At 37.8% G+C, this 12432-nt stretch overlaps 1 protein-coding gene across 7 annotated transcripts in view; it reads left to right on the forward strand.

Moving 5' to 3' along the window:
* epb41l5 (erythrocyte membrane protein band 4.1 like 5) overlaps nucleotides 1–12432 on the forward strand; it is a 208660-nt gene that overhangs the window by 63781 nt on the left and 132447 nt on the right. For all 7 annotated transcript variants that reach the window (XR_011356619.1, XR_011356621.1, XR_011356620.1 and 4 more), the window contains 3 exons: nucleotides 2398–2476; nucleotides 6199–6243; nucleotides 7306–7358. Coding sequence is in view for 4 of the 7 variants with exons in the window: in XM_069934871.1 (XP_069790972.1) it covers nucleotides 2398–2476; nucleotides 6199–6243; nucleotides 7306–7358 (177 nt within the window). In the remaining 3 variants the exon portion in view is untranslated. The remainder of the gene's footprint in view (nucleotides 1–2397; nucleotides 2477–6198; nucleotides 6244–7305; nucleotides 7359–12432) is intronic.

Genomic DNA, 12432 nt, shown 5'->3' on the forward strand with positions numbered 1-12432 from the left:
TATCCTAAGAGGTGGGGGCGGTGCTGCGTGGCAGGCATTCCTCTTACCCTGGTGCTGGTAGAGTGGTTCCAGCTGCGTGGGGGGATTATGGGTAGTGAAGATGGCCATTGATCCTGCATTGAGCCAGCACCACCTCCCTGAGCAGGTCTGTGAGATGCTGTAGTGATCCCCGAGTGGCCCAATGAAGTGCCAGAGTGCAGGTCTGGCGAGCTCTGGTCGCACTGCATCCCTGTTAAGTGACTCGCGAGTTCGCTATTGGGCGGGCAAGGCAAGGACAGTGGTGCCCCCTTCAAGTGACGCCCAGGCCATGTGCCTTGGCTGCCATACTCTGGATATGCCTATGGCATGAAATAAATAAATATTATAGAATGGTAAAGAAGACGCCACGGGGATTCAGACTCGGCACCTGAATCAAGGATCTGGTAGCTTACCACAGTGGAGTGGCAACAGTAAAGAATGGAAAGGAATGAAGGATTGGGAACTTACTATCTTTGTAAATAATTCAGGGAAGTTGGAAAGGGGAAAAGGAAGGGCTTTTGGTATTGGTCCAAGGAACTATGGTGCAAGTTTTGAAGATTTAAGGAAAAGTATCAGGTTGGATTTTAATATGTGAATCTAAGTACAATGCAATCACTCCACCCCCTCCAAATAATCTGAAGTTTTGATTAGAACAGGAGATGGACCAAAGAAATCCTTAAGGTACTCTGGTTGACTTGAACTGTAAAGGACCCAGCTGTAAATGGGGGTAGGCCACACAGCCCACGAGCCTGATTTGTGACCTAATTGTGCTGAGGCTAATCTTCACCTCAACTCTATTTCCCACCTTGACTCCATGCCCCTCAAAGCCTGTCTAGTAACAGGAATATGGTGGTCTCAATATATGCTTAATAAGAGGGACATGATCGAAGTTCTACATGAGTTGATTTGGGAGAGGCGTACAATGCATTTCCACTTCTGTGACAGTCAATAAATTGGAAAACGTGTGCCTGAACTTGTACAAGATTTCTGATTGAGTTTGTATTTCAAATTCATTCAAACATATTCATTATTGATTCAGTGAAACTGAGTCATTGAGGTGTTTCCCTCTCCAGTATGTCAAGGGGAATTCTTTTAAAAACCTCAACAGGGAGGCACGGTTGGCACAGCGGTTAACACTGTGCCTTTACAGCACCAGTGATAGGGACCGGGGTTCGAATCCTGCCCTGTCTGTCCCCAAGTCTGTGTGGTTTTTCCCTGGGGGCTCTGTTTTCTTCCTACCGGGGTGTAGGTTAATTGGGTGTAAAGTGGGCCAAAATGGCCTGTTACCATGCTGATTGTCTACATTTTTTAAATTTACATTCAAAAATATAGATATCACTGGATGAAATTTTGTCTGCCAATAGACATAACTTCATGGGATTGAGTAAGGGATCAGAGGGAGTATTAAACCAGCTCTGAGAGGGTATGAGATTCAGGGTTCCTCAGAAAAACTTGTTGCAGCCCAGGTCCAGGAGACTGTAGATCCCATTGAAATGCTTTGAAAGAGAGTGAAGCCTGCTGTAGAGATTGTGAACATGAATCACAAACTTAAAAATTATTCAGCATTAAATGCACATTACATTTTAAAACATTAAAAAAATGTTCAGCCATCAATAAAAACTCCAAAACATGATAATGTACTTGAAACAACTCTATTAAATTAAAAAAGCTAACAGGTTTGTTCTCCAGTGATGTGAGTGGGGCTACTGGATCTGCAGCATTTACCCTGACTGAATTTCGATGGGGTTTTCAGGTTCAGTTGTTCAGTACTCCAGCAATAGCGACAGGGTGTAGTTGGCTTGTCAGCACTGAGCAGCTGATAATTTCGGGCTTGTGTGTGAGTTCGAGACCTCTTCACATTGCCAGGTTTTTGGAGGATTGTTGTGTCCATTAGATTGTCGGGTGAGGGAGTTGATGGGTACCTGAGTGGCTAAAACAGCAAGTAGAGTTTGGCAGCTTTGTGAATGGATGCTTTTATCTCTGGCCCACCAACCCCACTCTATCAACCAGGCAACATGACCACGTTTGTCAGCCAGTCCTGTTTCTATGAAGTCATTTTTTAAACAAGCATCACGGATTATGGAAAACAGAAGTGAGTAAATTTGCAGACACAAATGACTTTGATATTGATCCCTGTATTCTATTTGCACTGCTTCTGTCAATCTCCCCCAGATTACACAAGTATAACTCAAGGAAATAAGTGGAAACGTGACCTTGTGGTGGTTAAGGTCAGAAAGGAAACAAGGTTTTGTATTTTGGTTTTGAAAAGGTTGGGTTGAATTTTGAACATTTATATTAATGGACTGAAATAGAATCTAGAGAATTTGGATATTTCTGTTCTGGTGTGCAAATTCAATCTGTTTTTAATTCCCTTTGAAGTTGGTTCACCATACTGTCTTCATCTCCGTGTAAAGTTTTATTCATCTGAGCCTAACAATCTCCATGAAGAATTAACGAGGTAAGAAAATGTTTCAATCATTTCCCATTTGAGAGTTGTGTCGTAAATGTGCAATGGTCTCAGTTAAACTTTTCATTTATTTTTCTGCTTCTGTTTTGCACGTTGTAAAGAAGCTGAAGGAGAACTTGGACTTTGGCCAGAAGTAGTTAATGGGTGCTGGGATGCTGGCTGACTGCTGCATTGTATTCTTGGCATTTGGTTCCTTTGTAGTTTAATTTCTCAAAATTATGTTTTCAGCAGGGTTGCAGCCAATTCTGGCCATTTAAACTTGTGCTGCCCAATTACACCCAAATTTACCTACAATCTGGTGCTTTTTGGAGGGTGGGAGGAAACTGGAGTACCCAGGGAAAACCCATGCAGACAACGGAAGAACATACAATCTCCTTATAGGCAGAGCTGGATTTGAACCTGGGTCACTGGCGATGCAATAGCGTCACGCTGACTGTAGTTATTGGAACCAAATATTTGGAGTACAACAGAAAGCCAAAGACTACTTTCTATCTATACAGTTGCCTGGAGGCTGAGGTACCAAGATAACAACAAGCAACTATGGAAGTGATCACCAGTGTCTGTGCTCATCAATTGGAGTTGAAGCTGCCAGCGTATAACAGATAACCAGACAATGTGTCTGCATGTTTTGCACCAAAGACCAAAGAATGCTGTTTTGTCAGGTTGTACTGTGCAATCAGATGACATTTGACTTGATATCACAGTTAACCTCCGCATCGGTCATCGATGTCCCCGTTCCTATCTTTCTAATCTACAGCCACAACAGGCAATTGAATCTGTGACTTTTGATCTGTTAACCAGCAAAGCCCGAGTGTTTTGATTTTTGCTTGCACTGAGGATAGTTCCTGTTGGATGTTGATCAATAAAAATTGTATTATCTGCAGTTGGAAGCAGTCCAGCATGGAACCTCTTCTTGGTCTAACGCAAGCGTGTTAGCAAAATCCTAATTAACCCCTGTTTCATTTAAGATGGTTTTGAGGGCTGAGGGATTAGATGGCTTTTGTTGCCAGGGGTGTGTTTAAATCTGCAGTTTGTGTTCCCAATAGTGTATGCTCAGTATTGGATAATAATTCTCTGATTCTTGAAAGGCATGCTGGCACCTGTTGGTCTGCAAAGCACATGCACAAAATGAATGTACATATAAATTATAATTTTCCTGTAAGGTTAATTGACCAATAATGCTCCTGAGATTTAGTGATGGTTTATTTCTGGGGGGAAAAAAAAGTAGAAGTCATGGAATCTTAATATTTCACTTAGTGGTGGGAGTAATCAAGGAAATGGGAAGTGTTGGCAAGCACTGACTTAGAATTCAACCTTGGCTTGAGATTAAAACTCCATTCAAATTTTTAATCAAAGGCTGAATAGCCCCTTTTCCACTGGCACATTGTCCTAAGAATTAACGGGAAATTAACTGGGACAGGGTCCAGTGGAAAAAAGAAAACTTGGCACACCAGCATCAAATCGCATCATTACATGCTGATGATTGACGGCCTCTACCCCTACTCATATTCCCAGCATCAGTTGACACTGGCGTGCTGATTAAACCAGTGGAAAAAGGACAGCAGAAAGTCACCCATTTCCAGTTGAAGGTAGACTCTCTGATCACTAGGATGAGTTGTGTTCCAGTTAAAGATAGCCCAGTGGAAACAGCACAAACAGCTTCCTATCCTGGGACACTGCACGGCCAATTAACTGGAATGCCAGTGGAAAAAGGTCTATAGAATTGGAGTTGTATGGCTCAGAAACTGTCACTTTGACTCAACTTCTCCATGACAACAATAATACCCATTGTGGTAATCCAAGTCCCTATCTAAATGCCTTATAAACAGAATCATGTTCTGTCCTACCACTTTCTCTGGCAGCTCTTTTATTAACCACCACCCTCTCTGTGGGAGAAAAAAAAACTTGCCCCTCAGGTCTTTGTTTCTCCCCTCTCACCTTAAACTTATTCTCTCTCTGGTGTATGACGCTCCCACTCTGGGGGTGGGGGGGGGGGGTGGAGGGGAGATTGACACTCTACCCTATCATCAATTTCTCTCATTGCCTTTGGCATCTGATGCCCTAGGGCAACCAATTTTCATTCTCTGTGGCTCCCTTAGGACTCTGCTCAAAGTTCATGGCCCCTCTTCCCTGTGAAGCAGTCAAGTTTAGTTGGTTTCTTCCATACTTCTCTTTACCAATTACATAAAAAACATTAGTATTTTATGACTTCAGTTCTGTAGCCCCCTTAAATGTGCCGTGGCCCACGGAGGGGGCAATATATGGCTCCCGTTGAGAATGTTTTCTCTAGAGCAGTCAATCTTAACTTTACCCAAGGTCTCATAGTTAATTTATTCCAGTCCAGACAACATACTGGTGAACTGCTTCTTCACCCTCTCCAAAATCCTCCACATACTTCCCATAGTTGTACGACCAGACAGAAGACACGAGAAAGTGGAACTGGTTTTGGAGACCAGTTGCCTCGGTGGATGTGCTCCAAGAAATTCTGGGTGATTAGGTAACGTCAATAATCAGTGATTCAATTGTGAGATTTGCTTTATTGTTCAAAATGGGTTTTAAAAATATTGCATTTCAACATCTTCAGAACCATTAACTACTGTGTTCTAATGACCCAGAACACTGAATGCTTTATGTACACATTATCAAATTTGTGCTTGTTCCCATTTGGAATGTTTGCTATCTTAAAACCAGCCGGTGTGTTTGCAATTCTTTTGGGTAATTGGATGTGAGTGTGAAATTGATTGCTTCACTGCTGTGACCTGGCCAGATTCTGTGACCTTCTTGTCTGCTTCTGTGCCCCAGCTGGTACTCAAACCGTCACACACAGACCTTTGACAACATGCCCTTGTGTCACGCGATTGAGTAATCATATCATCGACTTTGTGGTTAAAAACCTTTCCATGTTTGAATTGTTTTCTGGGCTTTTATTTTTGCTTTTTTTGGCTGTCATTGTGTGAATTTATTTCACCTTTACTGCAGCTTTTCCTTTTGCAGGGATATTTCTTTCATATGTTGCTATTTTTTAATAATTAGTTTCTGGTTCACTACCTATGTTCATCATCGTTTAAAACAGCAAAGGAGGAGTTCATTTGGCTCATCTGCTCAAAAGAGTTATCTAATTACCCTGTCTCATCTGCTCTTCAAAGTAATGAAAAATTATTTCCATAAATTTTTCCAAAAATAAATTTCATTCACAATAAATTATTTACAAAAGAAAACCATTCAAAATCTTTTTACATCGTTAGTGTCATATCCATCATTGTGCATTGTTACATTTGTTTTCTATTCTACTGTGGTACCTTGTAGTTACACCCCCCTCTGTTATTTTAGTGTCTTCCCTTCAGTCTTTAGTCTTTCCCCATTGTATCATGTCTATCACTATTTCAAGGAGTAAGTCACAAAATTCTGTAGACATGGTGGTTGAAGTTAAAAACACAAAATGCTGGAGAAACTCAGCAGGTCAAACTGTGTCCTTTATGTAGCAAAGACAAAGATACATACAAATCTTTGATGAAGGGCTCAAGCCTGGAATGTCAGTTCTATATCTTTGCCTTTGCTACACAAAGGACACTGTTTAACCTGCTGAACTTCTCCAGCATTTTGTGTTTTTACTATTTCAAGAAGTATATTCCAGATTAGAACTTGCTGATTAACAGAAACATGTACAGGTATTTGTTATCTTTCTAGTTTCTCTGAATCTTTTTTTGTTGCAGATACTTGTTTGTACTGCAGTTGAAGCAAGATATTCTGAGTGGCAAGTAAGTAATGCTTGATAATGTTTTACCAGAGTCTTGCTTTGTAAGGAACGAAGTTCATCCTGTTTTTGAGTAATTTGGATGTCAGCGCTCGATTGTTCTTTAGTGATGGAAATCAAGTGTAAATATGGCTGAATGATGGGACCTAGGGTTATTCACACCAGAAGCTCCCTAGACTTGATTTTCCCCATCTGTCACACTTGACAGATTCAGCTAATAACCTTTGGCCCAATCATGGGTAAAAACTACTGCAGACTGGACAGTGATTACTCCCATTGTCGATTGGCCTGTGCCTCTTCTGGATTGGCTCTGGATGGTAACTGGTAACATCTTCACCACAGCCGGATGACCAGAGCTGCACACAATCCTCGTGTGTTCATTTGACTGATAAGTGGAACTCAAATATTAAGTATGGGATTTCTCCCAGTCTAGTGCACAGATATTTTCAATAACATGTTTTCTTCAGCATGTGGAGAATGCAGTGAAGTTCTCAATTAATATCCTAAATAGACCTGTCAGGCTTCACCTTGAATTGTTGTAGTTTTTGTAATGGTGGAGCTCCCAAATTACTCTATGATAGAGTTCCAAGACCACAAAGTAGCAGTGAAGGAGGAATTGTGACATGTCACATTCAGGGTGTTGCTGGGAAAGAATGTTGGACTTTCAGATGTTGCTCCTTTTCTGTTTGACATTTTAGGCAGCTGTGCTGTTTCATGTTCAAGGCTAATATCAATCAATTCCATAATTTGATACTTAACCGTGCCAGTCATCAATATAAAACCTAAGGTAAAGAAGTGGAAATAACGTGTTTTTGAAAAGCCGACACATTTCCATCTGAACCCATTCAACTTTAATTTATGAAGTTAACAAACATGATGTTGATAAATGTGATCAGAGTTTGTTACAGAAAAATATTATATCTGGTGAGGATGGCCAAATTACATTGACAAATTCTGGGCAGACATCAATATCCTGTTACATGATTATATCATGCCTGGAATGATGAGTTTTTCTCCCAATTACTACTATCAAACTAAATTATTTTCCTTTCCTCCAACAAACCAGGTTGGAATGTCCTTATGATACATCAGTACAGCTGTCAGCATTCGCGATTCAAGGTTTGTTTTGTTTATTGCAGGATCACATTAAACTAACAAAGCTATTTTTTTGGTGCTTAAAATGCTGTCTAGACTGCATCGAATGCATTTTGTTGCTTTGACACCCCAATGATCCTCGTTTGTAAAATGATACCTTGAAATGTTCTCTGAATAATTGTTGTTCAACTGCAACATCTGGAAAAGTTTCCTTTTGTGCTTCAGAAATAGGAAATAAGCAATGTGACATTTTATCATATTATCAACTCTTGTTCGCCCATTGAAGCAATGGAGGCTACATCAGTATATTTTAGACAAAGTAGGACAGATTTTTACATAGTGGTGAAATTAAGGGATATGGTGGAGAGATAAGCCTATCATCAGATCAGCCATGATCTAATTGAATGGTAGAGAAGGCTTAAGGGGCCGGATGGCCGACTCCTGCTCCTATTGCTTATGTTCTTATCTCATTTACTGTATGAAGTACTTTGCATATATGATGTCACTGCACTATTTATTCCATATTTCAATAACCTCAATCAGTAATTAGTCATGATTTTTACTGCCCTTCGAATCTGAGGAAAGAGAGTGTTGAGAGGCTGATTGTCTTTTGATCTCATCCTTGCAGCTTCAGAAGTAGTTGGGATGGGTGTGTGACCAAGAACAGTGGTATGCATGTCAATGTCCAGTTAATTGATTTCTCATGATGTTATCTTAGGGATAATTTACTTGCTCTTTATTTGACATGATGCCACAACAGCCTAATTGATCAGACATGCCTGAGATATCTAATTTTTAAATTCGATATGAATGTTTCAAAATTTTGATGTAGGTTACAAGGCCAGCACCTTTGTGTCCACCCATGTTTTAGAAGGGAGCAGTGAACCACCTTGAATTACTCCAGTTCTCCTGGTGAAGATTAATTAATGATGTTAGGAGGAAAGTTTCACAATTTCTCTATATCTGAAAGGTAGGGAAGTTGTTCCCATTGGTGGAGGAGACCAGAACTAGGGGACGTGGCCTCAAGATCCAGGGTAGTAGATTTAGGATGGAGATGAGGAGGAACTGCTTTTCCCAGAGGGTGGTGAATCCATGGAATTCACTGTCCATTTTTAAATTTTTAAAATTTTTTCACACTATAAACCACATTGATCAAGATACATACATTTTCCCTCTTGAACATATACAATGTTGTTTTCGTCCCCCTCCCTCCCTCCCTACCTCCCCTCCCATTCATCCAAAGTTCAGAAAATAGGATACATTAATCCCGTCAAACAATGTTGTCACTCAATAAAAACAAACAAGAAATTCCACTGAGTCAGTTCTTTTCATTCTCTTCTCATTCTGTCATTTTAGATGGTAGATGTCCCCGGTAGATTTTCTCTATTATGTTTCATGTATGGCTCCCATATTTGTTCAAATATTGTAATATTATTTCTTAAATTATATGTTATTTTTTCTAATGGAATACATTTATTCATTTCTATATACCATTGTTGTATTCTCAAGTTATCTTCCAATTTCCAGGCTGACATAATACATTTTTTTGCTACAGCTTGGGCTATCATAATAAATCTTTTTTGTGCACCATCCAAATCAAGTCCAAATTCTTTGTTTTTTATGTTATTTAGGAGGAATATCTCTGGGTTTTTTGGTATATTGCTTTCTGTGATTTTATTGAATATCTGGTTGAGATCTTCCCAAAATTTTTTCACTTACTCACATGTCCATATTGCATGAATTGTTGTTCCCATTTCCTTTTTACAGCGAAAACATCTGTCAGATACTGTTAGGTCCCATTTATTGAACTTTTGAGGTGTAATATATAGCCTGTGTATCCAGTTATATTCTATCATACATAACCTCGTATTTATTGTATTTCTCATAGTTCCTGAGCTTAACTTCTCCCATGTTTCCTTCTTTATCTTTGTTTAGATCTTGTTCCCATTTTTGTTTAGTTTTACCATTTGTTTCCTCATTCTCCTTTTCTTGTAGTTTAATATACATGTTTGTTACAAATTTTTTGATTATCATTGTGTCTGTAATCACATATTCAAAATTACTTCCCTCTGGTAACCTCAGACAGCTTCCCAATTTGTCCTTCAAGTAGGATTTCAGTTGGTAGTATGCCAACACTGTTTCGTGAGTTATATTATATTTATCCTTCATTTGTTCAAAGGATAATAATTTATTTTCTGAAAAGCAATTTTCTATTCTTTTGATCCTTTTTTCTCCCATTCTCTAAAGGAAAGGTTATCTATTGTAAAAGGGATTAGCTGATTTTGCGTCAGTATTAGTTTTGGTAGTTGGTAATTTGTTTTATTCCTTTCTACATGAATCTTCTTCCAAATATTGAGCAAATGATGTAATACTGGAGAATTCCTACGTTGTACCAATTTTTCATACCATTTATATAATATATGTTCAGGTATCTTCTCCCGTATTTTATCTAGTTCTAATCTAGTCCAATCTGGCTTTTCCCTTGTTTGATAAAAATCTGATAGGTATCTTAATTGTGAGGCTCTATAATAATTTTTAAAGTTTGGCAGTTGTAAGCCTCCTTGTTTATACCATTCTGTTAATTTATCTAGTGCTATCCTCGGTTTCCCCCCTTTCCATAAAAAATTCCTTATTATTTTCTTTAACTCCTTGAAGAATTTCTCTGTCAAGTGTATTGGCAATGCCTGAAATAGGTATTGTATCCTTGGGAAAATGTTCATTTTAATACAGTTTATCCTTCCTATTAGTGTTAGTGGTAAGTCTTTCCAATGCTCGAAGTCGTCCTGTAATTTTTTCATTAGTGAATAATAATTGAGTTTATATAGATGGCCGAGGTTTTTATTTATTTGTATACCTAGGTATCGCATTGCTTGCATTTGCCATCTGAATGGTGATTCTTTCTTAAATTTTGAGAAATCCACATTATTCATTGGCATTGCTTCATTTTATTTGCGTTAATCTTGTATCCCGACACTTCTCCATATTCCTTCAATTTCTTATGTAATTCTTTTATTGATAGTTCTGGTTCTGTTAAGTATACTATAACGTCATCTGCAAATAAACTGATTTTATATTCCTTGTCTTTTATTCTTATCCCTTTTATTTTATTTTCTGTTCTTATCAGTTCTGCTAGTGGTTCTATGGCTAACGCGAACAATAAGGGCAATAGTGGGCATCCCTGCCTTGTTGATCTGCTTAAGTTAAATTGTTTTGATATATATCCATTTACTGTCACTTTCGCCAATGGCCCCTTATATAATGCTTTAATCCAATTAATATATTTCTCTGGTAAGCTGAATTTTTTTAGTACTTTGAATAAATAATTCCATTCTACCCTGTCAAAGGCCTTCTCTGCGTCTAAAGCAACCGCTACTGTTGGAGCTTTATTTCCTTCTACTGCATGAATTAAGTTAATAAATTTACAAATATTGTCTTTTATTCGTCTTTTTTTAATAAATCCAGTTTGATCTAGATTTACTATTTTTGGTACATAGTTGGCTAATCTGTTTGCTAATAGTTTAGCTATTATCTTATAATCTGTGTTAAGTAAAGATATTGGTCTATATGTCACTGGTGCGAGTGGATCTTTCCCTGTCTTTGGTATTACTGTAATTATTGCTGTTTTGCATGAATCTGGTAAGCTTTGTGTTTTATCAATCTGGTTGATTACTTCCAGGAGGGGAGGAATTAATAAATATTTAAATGTTTTATAGAATTCTATTGGGAATCGATCCTCTCCTGGTGTTTTATTATTCGGTAGTTTTTTTATTATCTCTTGTATTTCTACTATTTCAAATGGTTCTGTTAATTTATTTTGTTCCTCTGTTTGTAATTTTGGTAGTTAAATTTTAGTTAAAAATTCATCTATTTTGTCTTCTTTCCCTTCGTTTTCAGTTTGGTATAATTGTTCGTAGAATTCTCTGAAGTTTTCATTAATCTCCGTTGGATTATATGTGATTTGTTTATCTTTTTTCCTTGATGCCAATACCATTCTCTTAGTTTGTTCTGTCTTAAGCTGCCACGCTAGAATTTTGTGTGTTTTTCTCCTAGTTCATAATATTTCTGTTTTGTCTTCATTATGTTCTTCTCCACCTTGTATGTTTGTAGTGTTTCATATTTTATTTTTTTATCTGCCAATTCTCTTCTTTTAGTTGTGTCTTCCTTCATTGCTAATTCTTTTTCTATATTTGCTATTTCCCTTTCCAACTGCTCTGTTTCCTGATTGTAGTCCTTCTTCATCTTGGTTACATAACTTATTATTTGCCCTCTGATGAACGCTTTCATTGCGTCCCATAGTATAAACTTATCTTTCACTGATTCCGTATTATATTTCAAAGTACATTTTAATTTGTCTTTCAATGAATTCTCTAAAATCCTGCCTTTTAAGTAGCATGGAGTTTAATCTCCATCTATACATTCTTGGAGGGAGGTCCTCTAACTCTATTGTCAATATCAGGGGTGAGTGGTCCAATAATATTCTAGCTTTATATTCTGTTTTCCTAACTCTGTCTTGCATGCAAGCTGATAACATGAATAGGTCTATTCTTGAATATGTTTTATGTCTACCTGAATAATATGAATATTCCTTTTCCTTTGGGTGTTGTTTCCTCCATATATCCAAAAGTTGCATTTCTTGCATCGATTTAATTATAAATTTGGTTACTTTGTTCTTTCTGTTAACTTTTTCCCAGTTTTATCCATGTTTGAATCCAAATTAAGGTTGAAATCCCCTCCTATTAGTATGTTCCCTTGCGTGTCTGCTATCTTCAAAAAAATATCTTGCATAAATTTTTGATCTTCTTCGTTAGGTGAATATACATTGAGTAAATTCCAAAACTCCCAATATATCTGACATTTTATCATTACATATCTCCCTGCTGGATCTATTATTTCCTCTTCTATTTTAATTGGTACATTTTTACTGATTAATATAGCTACTCCTCTAGCTTTTGAATTATATGACGCTGCTGTTACATGTCCTATCCAATCTCTCTTTAATTTCTTGTGCTCCCCTTCAGTTAAGTGTGTTTCTTGCACGAATGCTATATCAATTTTTTATTTTTTCAGTAAATTTAGCAGTTTCTTCCTTTTGATTTGG

This window comes from Narcine bancroftii, chromosome 4 (genome assembly GCF_036971445.1).
Source record: "Narcine bancroftii isolate sNarBan1 chromosome 4, sNarBan1.hap1, whole genome shotgun sequence".
NCBI classification, from domain to species: Eukaryota; Metazoa; Chordata; class Chondrichthyes; order Torpediniformes; family Narcinidae; genus Narcine; species Narcine bancroftii.